Source organism: Gobio gobio (assembly GCF_949357685.1).
Source record: "Gobio gobio genome assembly, chromosome: 21".
NCBI lineage: Eukaryota > Metazoa > Chordata > Actinopteri > Cypriniformes > Gobionidae > Gobio > Gobio gobio.
This window is the reverse complement of record NC_137117.1, coordinates 13,141,813-13,159,956: the sequence shown is the minus strand read 5'-3', so window position 1 is coordinate 13,159,956 and position 18,144 is coordinate 13,141,813. Positions and strand designations below refer to the sequence as shown.

Here is an 18,144-nt window from a genome sequence, read left to right as displayed (position 1 = left end):
CTCAAGAAACATTTTGAAAACAGTTGTGCTTCTTCATATTTTTGCTACATTTTTCTTTCAGGATTCTTTGAGGAATAGAAAGGTCAAAATAAAAGCATTTATTTAACATGGAAATCTTTTGTAACATTATAAATGTCACTTTTGATCAATTAAATCCATTCTTGCTGAATAAACGCATTCATTCCTTTGTCCAAAAACAGACCCCAATCCTTTAAACCAGGGGTGTTCAAACTCGCTCCTGGAGGGCCACTGTCCTGCAGCGTTTAGCTCCAACTTGCCTCACACACCTGCCTAGAAGTTTCCAGTATCCCTAATAAGACCTCGATTAGCTGGTTCAGGTGTGTTTAATTGGGGTTGGAGCTAAACTTTGCAGGAGAGTGGGAACAGGATTGGACACCCCTGCTTTAAACTGTAGTGTATTTAATGTATAGAAAATATTGTTAAGCACCTCTGAAAAAGCACCTTTTATGCTAAACTGTAAACCCGAATAAGTTGGGCTGACTCAAAAAATCAAATCGTTTGAGTTATGATGTTCCCAATTTTAAGCAGAACTATCAGGTTTATAGTACTCATGCATGTTAATTGCTCCTAACTTGAAGTATTGAGTTAGCTAACTCATACATTTGGATAGAAATTATCATAACAAATGTAATTAACTTTTTTATTTTGAGGTCTTGCAAATCAAATGAGTAATTTACTTCACTGCAAATCCTTGTTTAGTTGTCAGAACGCTGTTTAAGTAAGATTTTTATTTTGTACTCATACATTTTTATTGTTCTTAACTTGAAATATTTGAGTACACTAATTAATACATTTAACTTAAAATTCTCCGGTTATCTCAACATAAATATTTTGCTAGCTATAACAAACTAATTTAGAAAATGCCAACTTGCTGATTTGCTAACATGTTAACAATTCATAGTTTTCACGTGACATCACACGCTTATAGGAACGCCCACCTGGAGGGCAAAACAAGACTTTCCTCCATTGCCCGCCAGTCATTTTTACCAGGTTTGTAGTCAGTATTAATGCAGTAAGACGGTGATATTAAAATACCAAATTCAATATACACATTATTGATGTTGCATACTTTGCACAGGCAAACAAATGAACACAGAACATTAATGCAACACAAGGTTTCTCGTTAAGTGTTTTTCCCATCGAAAACCATTATAAAGAAAACACGCTTTGCATTCATATTCTTGGCTCATCTGCTTGCCTGTATAGTATGCAGCATCATAAAAAGGGTGTAAACTGAATTTAATCTTTTAATATCACTGTACATTAAGGCACTTTAAGGGTTGGTAATGGTCTTTCTACATGGTTAATCTGTGTTTAAAATTAAGTGGTGCAACATTAATCTTGCACAAAAAAAACACAATATTACACTTAATTTTAGCATTTACTCTCCCTTTCGAGTGCCATGGGCAAAGCATGCTGGGAAATAAAAAATCCCAGCCCAGTTTCACTTAAACTTAAGTTAAATGAGGAAATGGAAATGAGTTCATACAACTCAAAACAATGAAACAGTTCAGTTTACTTGAAATATGTCAGTGCTGTGAACTCAAAAGAAAAAGAAAGTTCTAAATACTCATAACAGTTCATTTAACTGAACTCATTTGTTTAATTTAGGTTTATCCTACTCAAAAACAATTAAGTATTTTGAGCGTTAGGTTTTACAGTGTAAAAAGAACGATGAAATCATTTCAAGGTTTATAAGAGTGTTAGACCCTATTTTGTACATTATTCATGAAAAAAATCATTGATTTCTTCCAGAGTCCTCCATAGCTGCATTCATTTTTTTAAAGTAGAAATATTCACCTTCCTCTATTTCCTGCTTAGTTGATACTTTCTCCACCTGTTTATCTCTTTCCTCTCCAGTTTTTTGCTGTCATGCCCTTTTTATCATTCTCAGAGTGTCTCTCTCTCATTGTCCTCTCTCTCTGCAGGTGGCCTGTAAGGCGTCTGTGGTGTTTTGTCATTATTGCATCCTGACTAATTTCTTCTGGTTGCTGGTTGAAGCCGTCTATCTGAACTCTCTGCTGGTCTCTGCCTTCCCGCGCAGCCGCCGCTGTCTGTGGAGTTTCGCTCTGCTGGGCTGGGGTGAGACTCTCATATCGTCCCTACAGCCATCACCGCCCTGTCCCCTCACACACCCTTTCCTCTGGCCATCACAAATGAGTTTTATCTTGTAGTTTCGACTATGTCAGTTATTAAAGGAACAAAAAGGCAAAAGGAGAAATTAGTCCTTACTCCCTAACTGTGACAGTCCCACTTTCAATTCACACAACTTTTTCCAGCACTTCGAAGCTCAAAAGTCTAAATATTATCCAATATAAATGTTATTTTTTAATGTGATGACCAAAAACCTTTTTTTTTTCATCTTTCAAAGATTGTCCTCACTTGTAAAACTAAAAGTTTTGCGATAAAGGAAAACTAACACTTGACTACCACTATAGCCAGCAGAATAGTAACATTTAAAAATCAATTTTTTTTACTGAAGTATTTGGGAAAAGACGATTTCTTTATTTTAAGGTGTCAGTGTTACAGTGTAGATATATATTTATGTACTGCGTAATAATAATTAACTTACCATAGGGTTAGTTGCATGTAATTATGCATAATTTATAGTTTTATTACTACTGTAACTACATAACACATAAAGTGTTAAACCGAAAAGTCTCATTTAAACAAATTTCCTCAAATTGCGAATGAAATTAGACTGGGAATAAAAAGCGCTTCCTTTATAATCCCTGACGCTGTGTTGAGTGCGTTTTTCAATCAATGAATCTGTCAAAACTGCACCATGAATCTTTTATTTACATTGTGTCTCCTCTTTGTTTGTTTTAATGAGAGGATTTGTGCACGTGCAGAACTTAGTAAACCTGCACTAAATATAAACTCATACAGCGTTTTGAGAGATACTGAGTGGATTCTCACTACCGGTAACTTGAACACCTCTGATTGGTCATTATTTTCTACAGAAATCCCAGCGATTGGCTACAATACGCAACGCTGCAAAATCAGGTTGTAAATAGACACTTTGACAGCGCAGTTGAACTCACTTGACACTAATATAACAACCAAACTTACTTACATTTCTTGTTTTATTGAACAATACAAATTATATGTTACACTTAAACGTAATATAACCGGCGTTGAGTAAATGAACGGCCAAAAAGTTGAAAAAGGTGTCGTGTACACACCCTCAATCAGCTCTCTAGTTTAGTAGTCAGGGCACTGATCAGGGGGTCGGCCATTTTAAGGGCTGTCTCAGTCGCAGAATCCGTCCAGTGCGCTGAAACATTCGTTCCCTAAAAAGTCCCACAATCCACAGCAAAAACCAGGGTGCATCGATGCTCACTATGTTCGCTTAACGAAAGTTTTGAAGTGCGAAACATAAACTCACTAGACATAATGACACACGATAGTTGTTTTTAAAATACAAACATTATTTTATTGTATTTCAGGATAAACATACATCGCCAGATGGGTAATGAACATAGGGGAGCGCGGGGCATAACCTAACACGGGGTTAATTGTAACACGCATGGTTTAAAACTTTCTACACATGCCAGGACGACGAAACTTAGTGTATTTACTAGTTGCCATATCAACATTATTTAGAGAAAAAATTGCAAAATTAAAAAATATTTGGAAGATATTACTGAACATTTATTTAACCATAGCAAAAGTACATTTCCTACTTAAGTTTAGTTTCCATCTCTGTTTTTTGTGTTTTTTTTTAAATAAGACAAATCTGATATTATTGTAATCTTATATCTGTTATTTAACAGTTGAGATCGTTCTTTAATGCTGATCTAACAGCAGAAGACACAAGCCGCAATTTAAATCCCAGTTGCGCAGGTGGGGTGCGTTGTAACACTGCGTTACAATTAGCCCCTATTAAAAATATGCAATTATATTCTATACTTTTATGAATTCTTTTGAGAAATCATAAGAAAAGGACAAATAATGACTGAGAGTCAATGTTCAGAAATTATTAATTATTATTATGTTTTGAACTATGCTGTATAGCTGTATTATGTGTTTGTTGTCAAACTCAAAAATGTGTATATTTTAAATGATTATTTTAGTTTATTAATTGTATTTTATTGACAAAATATTTAAGTTTGTCTTGGATATTTTTTTTATATATCCGATAACATTTTAAGCTGTCATATGTTAATGTTACATCGTTCCCCTCACATGTTACAATGTACCAGAGAGAGAGAGAGAGAGAGAGAGAGAGAGAGAGAGAGAGAAAGGTTCTATATGGCACCAAAAATAGTTCTTGGCTCGTAATCATAGGGGAACCTTTTTTAGTGCTATATAGCACCATTTTTGGTGCTTCAGTGGTTCTTCAGCGGTTCTTCAGAGGTTCTTCACCGGTTCTTCAGAGGTTCTTCACCGGTTCTTTGACTAAGGTGCTATATAGCACCTCTGAAGAACCACTGAAGCACCAAAATTGGTGCTATATAGCACTAAAAAAGGTTCCCTTATGATTACGAGACTTTTTTTTTTAGAGTGTACGGCTCTGGACGTATCACAGGAATAACTTACATTTGAAAAAAATATATTCATATTGAAAGCAGTTATTTTAAATACTATTTTACAATATTACTGTATTTTTGATCAAAGAAATGCAGCCTTGGTGAGCAGACTTCTTAAGACATTAAAACTAACCAACTTAAGATATTAAATCTTACCAACCCCAAACTTTTTAATGTATGTGTCGTGATCACTTGGTCTATTTTTTTATTTTTGCAGTATGACCGACGGATTGAACATTATGTCATTTCTTGGCTACTTAATCTATCATCATTTATGGTTCTGAAGTCTATTATTTTTCTCATGTTAGCAGCTATTATAGTCTCAGCGGCTCCAATCAGTGAAGTACGGCATGATCCTTCTGTTGTTCTATTTCTCAATTTCCATTTATATTCTGTCTGTCTCGCTCTCCTCTGGTCTCCCGGACCCTGGGAGGGCTGAGAAGTGTCAGAACAACTGATTGGCACCTCCGTCGTCTTTGATTTGATTTGAGCAGACAATTGACAGAACAAACAGTTCAAATGACATTATAGATGCAGTACTCAACATATGTGCAAATCATTGTTCTCGTTCTTATACGTGTTCCTGATCTTATTGTGAATGATGCATCAGTGCATGTTATGCTAATGAATTATTTTTCGTTTATCAAAACATTCTGGTATATATATAATGCTTTTTACAGTCAATTCCTGAAGTTTTAAATCAAGTCCTGTTTTGCATCACATTAGGAAAGTTAAATGGATTCCAAACTGCATTTCATGATGATATTTAGGAGATATGCTAATTTCTGTTTTAGAAATATGGAAAGCACTTGAAAATGGCCTTTTTCTAGTGCAAATATGTTTAATACTTCATGAATGCTGTCTAATTTCCATAAAGATATAATTAACATTTCTTAAATTATACATTTTTGGATTATGCCAACTTTTGGCGATTTAACTTAAAGACACTTAATATTTCATGCTGCACAGCTCTGAATATTCTTTTAATATGTTTCTCTCTGAGTATCGTTGAAATAAGTCTGAATCAAACTGTTCCAGAGTCTACATTCAGTGCCATTATGAATGCTGTCTGGCTATCACCAGACCAAGCTCAATTTAAGATTGAACATTGGTCTGGGGAGTCTGCTCTGTATTTTCTACTGCACAAGAGGCGTGATAAACAGGCATAATTCAAATGACTCTGTACGCAATTGTATAGTCCTTCAACCAATCAGACCACAAGAGGCGTGATCAACGGGCATAATTCAAATGACTCTGTACGCAATTGGATAGTCCTTCAACCAATCAGACCACAAGAGGCGTGATCAACAGGCATAGTTCAAAGGACTCTGTACGCAATTGGATAGTTCTTCAACCAATCAGACCACAAGAGGCGTGATCAACAGGCATAGTTCAAATGACTCTGTACGCAATTGGATAGTCCTTCAACCAATCAGACCACAAGAGGCGTGATCAACAGGCATAGTTCAAATGACTCTGTACACAATTGGATAGTCCTTCAACCAATCAGACCACAAGAGGCGTGATCAACGGGCATAATTCAAATGACTCTGTACGCAATTGGATAGTCCTTCAACCAATCAGACCACAAGAGGCGTGATCAACAGGCATAGTTCAAATGACTCTGTACGCAATTGGATAGTCCTTCAACCAATCAGACCACAAGAGGCGTGATCATCGGGCGTAGTTCAAATGACTGTACACAATTGGATAGTCCTTCAACCAATCAGACCACAAGAGGCGTGATCAACAGGCATAGTTCAAAGGACTCTGTACGCAATTGGATAGTTCTTCAACCAATCAGACCACAAGAGGCGTGATCAACAGGCATAGTTCAAATGACTCTGTACGCAATTGGATAGTCCTTCAACCAATCAGACCACAAGAGGCGTGATCAACAGGCATAGTTCAAATGACTCTGTACGCAATTGGATAGTCCTTCAACCAATCAGACCACAAGAGGCGTGATCATCGGGCGTAGTTCAAATGACTGTACACAATTGGATAGTCCTTCAACCAATCAGACCACAAGAGGCGTGATCAACAGGCGTAGTTCAAATGACTCTGTACGCAACTGGATAGTCCTTCAACCAATCAGACCACAAGAGGCGTGATCATCGGGCGTAGTTCAAATGACTCTGTACACAATTGGATAGTCCTTCAACCAATCAGACCACTAGAGTATCAACAGGCATCGATCCATCGCTTCTCTATCCGTCATTGTGTTAAACCCGCCAATAGCGCGCCAGGTGGATAAGCCAGTCTGTGAAGTGTGACAGAAGCAGGATAAACGAATGTACAGGTTTCCAGCCTGAGCTGCAGGGCGAAATCGCTGACAGATCAGGCTGGGTTTACCCAGTCTAATTATCATGATCATCATTAAAAGTATATTATCCATGCTTTTTTTTTTTTTTAAGGCTGCGTTCACACTGTCAGTCCAAATCCAATTATTTGTGTATCGGATTGGAATCTGATCTAAAATTATTGATGTCAAGTCAACTTTATTTATATAGCGCTTTTTACAATGCAGATTGTTTCAAAGCAGCTTCACATTGTTGAACTGAATTTTATTCGACCGTACAGCCACTCCGGAGAAAACGGTGATGCCATCAGCTCATTTCAATTATCGTACAGTTACAATGTGGGCATTAGATCAGTTATTAGATCAGTAATTTAGTTTACTAATCAGATTTATTTGGATATTTAGTTGAAAATTTTGTGACCACATAGACGTCCACATTGTGTATTGCAACTGTTCAGATCCGATTTTCAGATCCGTCTTCTGAGGCAGTGGCAGGAATGTAGGAGGATGGCTTTATTTCATGCTGCCAGTTACAAAAGTTTTGAGTTTATTGTGAGTTTATATCTTGCAATTGTAAGTTTATAAAATCACAATTGTGTGTTGTAAAGTCTTAATTACGACTCTATATCACACAATTCAGACTTTATATCACATAATTCAGACTTTTTAGGCTAATTATATCATGTAACACCGCATTTATTTGCGTTTAAGCCTTTTTCTCTTCAAAAAGTTTTTCCAAACTAGTTTTTCACGACATTTGAAGTATTGATATCTCTAAAATTAAACAAAAATATTTTGTCGACATTTGCATAAATGACAGATAATTGGCATTTCCATCAGCTATAATGGTAAACATTTTGATGCACTAAACCTTTTTTCCCTAAAAAAATCCTTGGACAGAAACCTGGCTAATTATGTGGTGTATGAAAGTCACATAAACCCTGCGAAATCCGATCAGAGCAGTCAGACTGAGACAGGTTTCCAAAAATGAGATTTTAATAGGATTTCAAACCACATATGAATGTAACTCGAAAACAGATTTGCATTAATCGAATCGACCTGCTAAATATAATCAGATATGCACAAAAATCAGACTTTGACTGACAGTCTGAACGAGGCTTAAGATTCCCTCATCAAAAATCATTTTGTCTCTCTTTCGTCTTTTCCTGCAGGTGTTCCGTTGGTCTGCATCGTCCTCTGGATCGGCTCCAGAGTGTATTTTGAGGACACAGAGTAATTGCACATTTTCTCTCTACCTTAAGTAGTGCTTCTCGTGAGGTTTTTAAACAAGCCCCTAATGCCAAACACACACTACAAGACTCAATCTCATCGCCTTTGAAGTTTTCGATCAGCCGCTAGTCCCAGATTGCCACCTGTGAAACACTCTTCTGGAATGAATGATTCACTTATTATAAAGCAATGGCTTTTATCATTTGCTGCTTTATTGCATCTTACATGGTTAAGACGTTGAAGTTGTCTCTCTAGGAACCTGGGTGTGTTTTTATTTTTTAGGTGCTGGGACATAAATGAAGATTCTCCTTATTGGTGGATCATCAAGGGTCCCATTGTAGTATCCATAGGGGTAAGATAGCGCATGAGGACATGGATGGATGGATGAATGAATGGACTCACACACAGTTATTTTCATGTCTGGTTTTTTTTCATGTCCCAATAAGGTGAACTTCCTTCTCTTCATGAACATTATCAGGATTCTGGTGCAGAAACTGAACCCTCGCTTGATCCAGTTCAACAATTCGGCTCAGTACAGGTACACGCCAGCTGTAACACAAAACACAAACCCATGAGCCGGGACATCTGAAGGGACACTAGCGGCATGTGTGGAGATGAGTGGGTGTTTTCAATTCCTTCTCTGTGGGAGATAAGCGGCAGGTTTGCGTGGGGGATTGTGGGATTGATAGCGGTAAGAGCTTTACAATAACCCTAACAATTTACTAGGCTCTATACCGCAATGCATTAGGTATTATGAACTAAAACCATTTAGCATGTTTTTTATCTTAATATATTTTAAAAATGTAATGTATTCCTGTGATCAAAGCTGAATTTTCAGCATCATTACTCCAGTCTTCAGTGTCACATGATCCTTCAGAAATCATTCTAATATGCTGATGACTAAGAAAAATGTATTATTATTATCAGTGATGCATAACATTTTTGTGGAAACTCAAAACATTTGTAGTAAGATAAAAAAAGGCAGAAATCAATGTACTTTTATTAATCAAGGATGCATTCAATTGATCAAAAGGGACATTTGTAATCAAAATCAAAAGTCAAAGTAAAGACAAAAGATCAAAAGTAAAGACATTTATAATGTTACAAAAGATTCCTATTTAATACATCCTAATATTTCGCGCCACTCATTGATAATGATCATAAATGTTTCTTGGTCATCAAATCATCATATTAGAATGATTTCTGAAGGATCATGTGACACTGAAGACTGGAGGAATTATGCTGAATATTCAGCTTTGATCACAGGAATATTAATGATCATGGCTTGGCTTCACGAACGAACGAACAAATTAATATTTAGGAAGGACATCCACGTCATCTACAGGCACGCTGGTGGCTGACGAGGCCTATGCGGGACAGGTCATGCCACAGTGGCTGCAGGTCAAGGTCTGGTCCAGGATGGGGACACGGTTTTTCCTTCTTTTCCTTTTATCCTCTATAGTGGCCCTACGGGTATCTTCAAAGAGGGACATGGCCTGATGGACTGTGATGATCTCCAGGAGTCGGGATCAGTTGCTTGTGTTGCCCACTGATGGTGATCAATGCAGCAAGCAGTGAGGGACTTCTTAAGGGAGTCTTTGTACCGCTTTCGTGGTGCCCTAATGTTGCGGTAACCAGAGGACAACTCCCCGTACAGCACGATCTCTGGTAGGCGCCGGTTCTCCATCCTGGAGACGTGCCCTGTCCAGCGGAGTTGTATCTTGAGGACCATGGATGCTAATGACCTCCGCTGACTCGAGGACTTCTGTGTTGGCGACGAAGTCACTCCAATGTTGAGGATTGTACAGAGGCAGCGCTGGTGCTCAAGGTCTCAGGTGATGACGGTACGTGACCCAGGACTCAGCGCTGTGCAGGAGAGTGGTCAGCAAAACAGCTTTGTATACACTGACTTTCGTGTCTTTTTTGAGGTTGTTGTTGTTCCAGACACGTGTGTATAACCTGCTGAATGCACTGCTTGCCTTGGCCAGCCTGTTGTCAACTTCTTTGTCGATCATGGGTTCAGACGAGATCACGCACCCCAAGTAGCTGAAATGGTGGCCAACCTTCAGTTCTGTTTGTTCGATGGAGATGCTTGGTGGATGGTACTCTTTTTGTGGTGCGGGCTGATGCTGAACTTCAGTCTTCTTTAAGCTGACTTCAAGGCCGAAGATCTGAGCAGTTTTTACATATTCAAATATATTCACATAGAAAACGTTCTTTTAGTTTGTAGCAATATTTCGCAATATTACTGATTTTACTGCATTTCTGATCAAATGAATGCAGCCTTGGTGCGCAGAAGAGACTTCTTTCAAAAACATGTAAAAAAGGTGTAATATTCCCAAGCTTTTGACAGATACTGTTATATTGTTCATTTTAGTTCATAATGCATGAACTAATGTTTACATATTCCTTAAATATTATAATGTAGCAGTGTTATTTCAGTGTTTATTGATATTTTGAATGGGCTTTTATTTTTTATGAATTATTTATTCTATTTAGTTTAGTTTAATACATTTTATTAATTAATTGTATTAATTATACATTTATTAAAATTACTTATTCATTTAAAAATTCTAATATATGTAACAGTTGGTGGTTTTTATTAAAGCGCACAATGATGAAATAGCAAAACAAGCACACTTTATAAACAATATAACCAATCAGTGGCGGTTCTACATTGAATTGCACCCTGGGCAAGACCTCCTTTGAGCGCCTCACTAGTATTAACTAAAAAATAGTAGTTTATTAGCATGCATATTAGGATATCGGCTGTTTATTGTTGCAAATATTAACGCCTTATTCTGCATGACCACATTGTACATCCCTTATCACACCCAGGACTGTAGGCAGGTTTATAATCACGAGATCCCAAGTTAGTAAGGAGGGTTCGGGGGCATGCTCCCCCTTGAAAATGTTTATTTCTGTGATCTACATATGTGCATTTTAAGATGTTCTGAAGGCCAAAAAATTAGTTAACAACAGCTTGGAAACCATGTCAGTGGGCAGAAATTTTCATCAGTGAAGAAAGTAGTAAACGTATGGTTAACTGATATTTATATGTTTTATTAATCATTTTCGTAGACACGTTAATTTGAAGCTAGGTAACTAAGTTTATTAAATTAATTCACAATATGCACACATTCATTACTAATCTTAAGCCCAATACAGGCTGAAAAAAGCTGAGCTTTTTTAATTTACTGAAGGCTATGAAATTATATTAATTTACAATGTACACATTCATTATTAATCTTATGCCTAATCTAGCTTTGTTAGTATTAGTTTGTTAATATTTCTTTGTTTGTTAATAACATTATGAATCACATTACATAGGCCTATTTTCAATTAAAAATGGCGAAATTAGACACAAGTTTATTCATTTGCCTGAATATTTTTGTAAAACGTTCAACATTTCTGACTTGAAGGAGATATGAAATGTGTTGAGATGCGCTGCTAAAATTCGCCCTCAGCAGCATTTGATTGGTTTTCTCAAATATTTAGACATTGACGAGCGGTGACAGACCAGTGAGGCTCTCAGATGAACTCTGCTTCTGACGTGCGCTCTGCTCGGTGCCGCTGCGGATTGAAGAACACAATGATAACGCAGACTGGGACGAAGCCAAAGCCTCCCGCCAGTTTCATATGTTTTAAAAGTTAATCACATATTTTTTAGGGGGACTGAAGCCCCTCTAAAAGGGGCCTTGTGACACCCATGGTCGTACGTAATTGAAAAAGTGACTTTTTGAATCAGATCGCGGTACAGATACATCTATAACAAATTAAACATCTCTAGCAGAGTATTAATCTCACTCGTTTGTGTAAAATAAATGTACTTTGCTGAGTACTCGCCGTCGTTGTCATGTGACAGCGGCTCCTGCACAGATGCGCTCTTCAGTCCCGTTTATGATTATTTTGATGCAAGGAGGATGAAACTGTTGCATTAAAAATAGTTTCTATATATTTCATGTTAATAAATTAAACTCTATGTGCTATTGAAATTGATTTCATGATATCATAATGCTTTTTCCCCCCTCATTTCGCCAAGTGTTGTGTAAATGCAGATTTAAATGCGGATACAAGTCACTTTTTAAAGATGATGTAAGTTAAGAGGGTAAAAAATAAATTCAGTATAGTCATTGGAATTGGCCATCAACACCTGCAGTGTAAATTATGCGGCCTAACTTTCAGGGAGGAGCCATTCTCCCTCAGGAATTCTATGCATGGCACACTTTTAGTTATGACTTGTTTAACTATACTTTGTCACGAAATAGAGTTGTAGCAAATGGCAAATGTTTGTCTTTGAATCTACCTACAGATTTGAAAATTCCGTTGGCTAATTAAAGGGCCTAACGTTAACCCAACTGATGGAAATAAATAATAACTGAACTTGTAACCGTTTTGTTGAAAAAACCCCACAATATTATGGTGAAATTAAATCTTGTGTTTGTTGAGCTAAAACCAAATTATTGTTGTTTAAGCATAGCAAGCAACATAGCAAAAAGGCTAACAAATGAGTTATAGCCCTTCATTCATAGCATGGGTAGCGTAATAATCATACACAGAGAACATAGTTGCATACCTTTTATCTTTTGTTCTTTTCTCCTCTTCTTCCTTTTTTTTTCTAAATTGGGCACCTGATGGCTTTGACCTTTTTCTTTCCATATTTGTATTTATTAGGCACTTGACAATCAACAGATTTCCCGCCCCAACACTGTCACACAAGACCAGAAGTCAAGACTAAACCAATTCACCTTGGTGATCACTGATCACATAATCGTTTATACCTATTATTATTAGCATTTCGGCAGAAACTACCGTATATTCCTGTATTTATAACTTTATGAATGAAATTATTTGGAAGAAAGTTGAGGTGTGACTGACTTTAGCCCAGTAATTCCATTCCATTATTAGAGTATTGCTTACTATAGTGAAAAATGAACCAGATTAGTTGCTCTTTTAAATCCCATAAACACACATGAACTCCAGGGATGTGCTGATAATGCGTGGAGCGGCTTTGAGATCATTGGATAAGCACTACAGATGCAAAGCTGAAGCAAAGCTCGTATGCTAACAGGAAATATAATTGTGTTCCTAGAATGGAGCTCGACGCGTCATCGTCACTGTTATAGGATCCCCTGATAGTTTTGAAGTGCTGTGCCTTTGTTCTTTCAGCCTCTAGCGTTTCTACTGTAGCCTACTCTCAACCCCCCGCAGAGTCATGAGAACAGTCACTGGGAATAAAAGTGCTTTTGCTGTTTTAGGTATTTTATTAGATAACCCACAAGCAGAGTTATTTTGATATTATTAAGTTGGCTTGAGAAAGCCAATTTACTGACCTACAATTTACACTTATTATTATTACTACAAACTTGGCCTAGAGACCTTCAGAATATTCTGACTCGGGTTTCTATATATTTTCAAACTGATCTGATATCTATCAAGCTAAAACGTGTTAGCAACACACTAAGTCATGCTTACAACACACTAAAACATGCTAGCAACACGCTAACTATGTGCTGGCAACACACTAATTCGTGCTAACCTGTTAACATGCTACTTCATTGTAAAACATGTTAGAAACACATTAAAACGTGCTAGCAACACACTAGGAACACGCTAAATCGTGCTAGCAACACACTAATTTGTGGCAGCAACATGTTAATTTGTGCTAGCAACACACTAATTCATGCTAGCAACATGTAAAAACTTACTAACAACAACATGTTAATTCATGTTAAAATGTGATACCAAAACGTAAAAATGTGCTAACAACCTGCTAAGTCATGCTAACAACACGAAAAATTGTGCTAGCAACACGTTAAGTCATGCTTACAACACGCAAAAACATGCTAGCAGGACGTTAATTCATGTTAAACATGCTAAAACCTACTAGCAAAATGTTAAACCTGCTAGCAACATGATAAACATGCTAGCAACATGTTAAATCCTGCTAGCAACACATAAATTCATGCTAGCAAAGAGCTAAATTGCTAGCAACATTTTAATTCATGCTATCTATCTACCGTATCTACCGTATCTACCGTATCTACCGTATCTATCTATCTATCTATCTATCTATCTATCTATCTATCTATCTATCTATCTATCTATCTATCTATCTATCTATCTATCTATCTATCTATCTATCTATCTATCTATCTATCTATCTATCTATCTATCTATCTATCTATCTATCTATCTATCTATCTATCTATCTATCTATCTATCTATCTATCTATCTATCTATCTATCTATCTATCTATCTGATTTTCTGAAAACATTTAAACTTCAAACGTAAAACTTCAAGCATTTAAAACTTCTTAAAACTTTCTGGTCTGGCTTTCTCAAGCCAGTGTGTAGAAAGACTGTATGGTGCGTTCACAAAAAAAAGTACCATGGCATTACCATAATGTGTTATTATAGTATCATAACCGTATAACCCAGGGGAATAGAGTACATTTGTGCCGCCCACTTTTCCATTCATTTTTACCATTGGGATTTTTAAAAAAAAAGCCTTATTTAAAGAGTTATAAGCCATGAACCAGGCCAACCAGCTACGAGGTGAATCACATCACAAACCTTGATTTGAAGCAAAAAAGTATTTGAAAAGGGTAAGAACTACAATCCCATGAAGCATTGCGAACAGCATAATCAAATTAAAAACTATGGAGAAAATTAAAACTACTCATTTACAAATGATTATATATATATAAACAAATGTTTGTATATGTATGCATATTTTGCAATAAACGTATATTAAGTATAGGCTCTCTGATTGGTGTAATTTTCTGTACAGCATCATGTGTAATGTAGTTTTTTTACTAGGAATTTCGCAGTTAAGCACGATTATTTTAAAAATAAGTTGAAATAATGCAGGCTGACGGCTTAAACAGAAGCAAGTACCATCAAGTAGGCCTAGCTCACAATGTCCAAAATACTGTACTTTTTGGTAGGTTTTTTGTAAGTATTAACAATTAAATGAAACAGAAACATGTCAATACCATGGTACATCTTTTGGGATATGGAACCATGGTAGTACCGTGGTTTTGGGCATGTACAACGGTAGTACTATGGTTTTCTTTGAAGTACCTTGGTATATGATTATGCCATGGTAATCAATTGAAACATTAACAATAATCACAAACCATTATTTTGCCAAGTCATATAGTTAATTGGCCAAAATGTAGGCTGTTGCCAAGCAACAATCATATTTCTACTGTTTTTACATCCACGTGTCAGGATCATTTCCAGTACATTTCTGCTCATGTTTAAGAGCACTGACCTGCACAGATTATCTGGAGAGAGAAATGTGTATCTGTTCGGCTATTATGTATCCTGTTAATGCTGTTATCATGAAGAGACTCTCTTTTTTGCCAAAATGAGTGTTGGCTGCTGTTGAGTTTATACTCATGCATATGCAGATTTCCGGTGAATGGCAGCATATGCTCTCAAGAATCTGAAGTTTCTGCCAGATTACTCTACGGTTTTGCATTAAAACAAATTTCACTGTGTGCAGTGGTGCTATCATAGTAAAACACCACGGGTTCATTGATCCGTGAGTGAAATTTTAATATGTTTAACACTGAGGGACCTCATCTATATTTATAGTTAAAGGAATAGTTCACCCCTTACGAAAAAAAAATGGCAGTACATTCCAGTGAATAAAGTTTCAATTTCACACAAAGCTATTGTATGGCTGCTTCAGAAAACTTCTAATATATTGCACAAGCTATATGGACTACTTTTCTCGATACATACATACATACATATATATATATATATATATATATATATATATATATATATATATATATATATATATATATATATATATATATATATATATATATATATATATATATATATATATATATATATATATATATATATATATATATATATATATATATATATATATATATATATATATATATATATATATATATATATATATATATAGGACTTCGCTCCCCACGAGTATCAATGAGCCTTGGCAGCCCATGTATATATATTATTCGGCAGCAATTGAACATTTTGTCCTCAAAGTTGATGTGTTAGATGCAGGAAAAATGGGCAAGCGTAAGGATTTGAGCGAGTTTGACAAGGGCCAAATTGTGATGGCTAGACGACTGGGTCAGAGCATCTCCAAAACTGCAGCTCTTGTGGGGTGTTCCTGGTCTGCAGTGGTCAGTCTCTATCAAAAGTGCTCCAAGAAAGGAACAGTGGAGAACCGTGGGGAGTGAAGGCTGGCCCGTGTTGTCTGATCAAACAGACGAGCTACTGGAGCTCAAACTGCTCAAAAAGTTAATGCTGGTTCTGATAGGGCTCAGGGCTCAGGGCTCTTTACATCCATATTCAACGAGTCCCTTGCTACATCTGTTGTCCCCACCTCCTTCAAACGATCCTCCATCATCCCTGTACCTAAGATCAGTAAACCCTCTTGCCTAAATGACTATCGTCCAGTGGCTCTCACATCTTTAGTCATGAAGGTCTTTGAGAGACTCATTAAAAACAACATTTGCTCCTCCATTCCTGACACTTTGGACCCTCTTCAGTTTGCCTATCGTCCCAATAGATCGACTGAAGATGCCATTTCTCACGTCCTTCACTCCTGCCTCACTCACATCGACAGCAAAAGTGGGAACTATGTCAGGCTGCTATTTATTGACTATAGCTCAGCCTTTAACACCATAGTTCCCATTAAGCTAACACACAAACTCCTGGATCTAGGCCTGAATTCTTCTCTCTGCCTCTGGATTGAAGATTTCCTCACTGGCAGACCCCAGGCGGTGAGAGTAGGCCAGTTCACCTCCACCTCCATCACCCTGAGTGTTGGAGCTCCACAGGGCTGTGTGCTGAGTCCCCTGCTCTACTCTCTCTACACCCATGACTGTTTGTCCACACACAGCTCCACCTCGATCATCAAGTTTGCTGATGATACTGTTGTCCTGGGTCTCATCTCCAACAACAATGAGACGGCATACTTGGACGAAGTGGAGCAACTGACATCATGGTGCCAGGACAACTGTCTCTCTCTGAATGTTAACAAGACCAAAGAACTGATTGTGGACTTCAGGAAGAGACAGCATCGGTCATACTCCCCTCTCATGATCAGCGGGACACCGGTAGAGAGAGTGAGCAGCTTCAAATACCTGGGTGTGAACATCTCCGAGGATCTGACCTGGACTACACACATCCAGACACAGGTGAAAAAAGCCAGGCAAAGACTGTACCACCTGCGCCAGCTGAGGAAATTCAGGGTTTCACCAGCCATCCTGAAAACTTTCTATCGAGGGGCGATAGAAAGTGTCCTGACTCAGTGCATCACAGCGTGGTACGGGAACAGCACCAGTCACGACTGCAAAGCCCTGCAAAGAGTGGTGCGCTTATCCGAGCGCATCTCAGGCTCAGCTCTCCCGTCTCTGCAGGACATCTTCACCAAACGCTGCAGAGGTAGAGCTACTAAAATCATCAGAGACATTAATCACCCTGCAAACTCTCACTTCACCCTGCTGCCATCTGGTAAGCGCTTCCGTAGCCTGATGGCAAAGTCTGAAAGACTCAGGAGGAGTTTCTTCCCCCAGGCCATCAGACTCCTGAACTCAGTCACGTGACTCACTTCACCCCCGCACACGCATAAACATACAGTCTTTCAACATTAACATCCACATACTGCAATTGCACTGCACTTTACGTCCCTATTGTTACTGCGTAACAACCTGTAATAAACCTTGCACATTATACTTCTTTATATATACATATTATATATTTTATGTTAACCACTTATTTTTAAGTCTACAGTTTATCTCACTTATCATATCCACATATTTTTTATATTTTTATTTTTATCTTATTTCCTATTTTTATCTTTTACTTGATTTATTTATAATTCTACTTATGTTAATACTTTTTATTCTAATTTTATTCTATTTCTATTTAATTTCTTGTAACTGTTATTTGCACTGTCCATGGAGCGGACCTGTTTACATTTCACTGCCAGTTGTATATTGTGTATATAACTGTGTATGTGACAAATAAAACTCTTGAATCTTGAATCTTGAA

At 37.2% G+C, this 18,144-nt stretch overlaps 1 protein-coding gene across 1 annotated transcript in view; it reads left to right on the top strand.

The window, feature by feature from the left end:
- The window catches only part of ghrhrl (growth hormone releasing hormone receptor, like), a gene marked incomplete at both ends in the record, with an annotated part of 35,670 nt that overhangs the window by 7,980 nt on the left and 9,546 nt on the right, over nucleotides 1–18,144 (top strand). Inside the window, 4 exons of the mRNA XM_079802018.1 lie at nucleotides 1,950–2,103; nucleotides 8,028–8,088; nucleotides 8,368–8,437; nucleotides 8,532–8,623. Coding sequence (XP_079658144.1) covers nucleotides 1,950–2,103; nucleotides 8,028–8,088; nucleotides 8,368–8,437; nucleotides 8,532–8,623 — 377 coding nt within the window. The remainder of the gene's footprint in view (nucleotides 1–1,949; nucleotides 2,104–8,027; nucleotides 8,089–8,367; nucleotides 8,438–8,531; nucleotides 8,624–18,144) is intronic.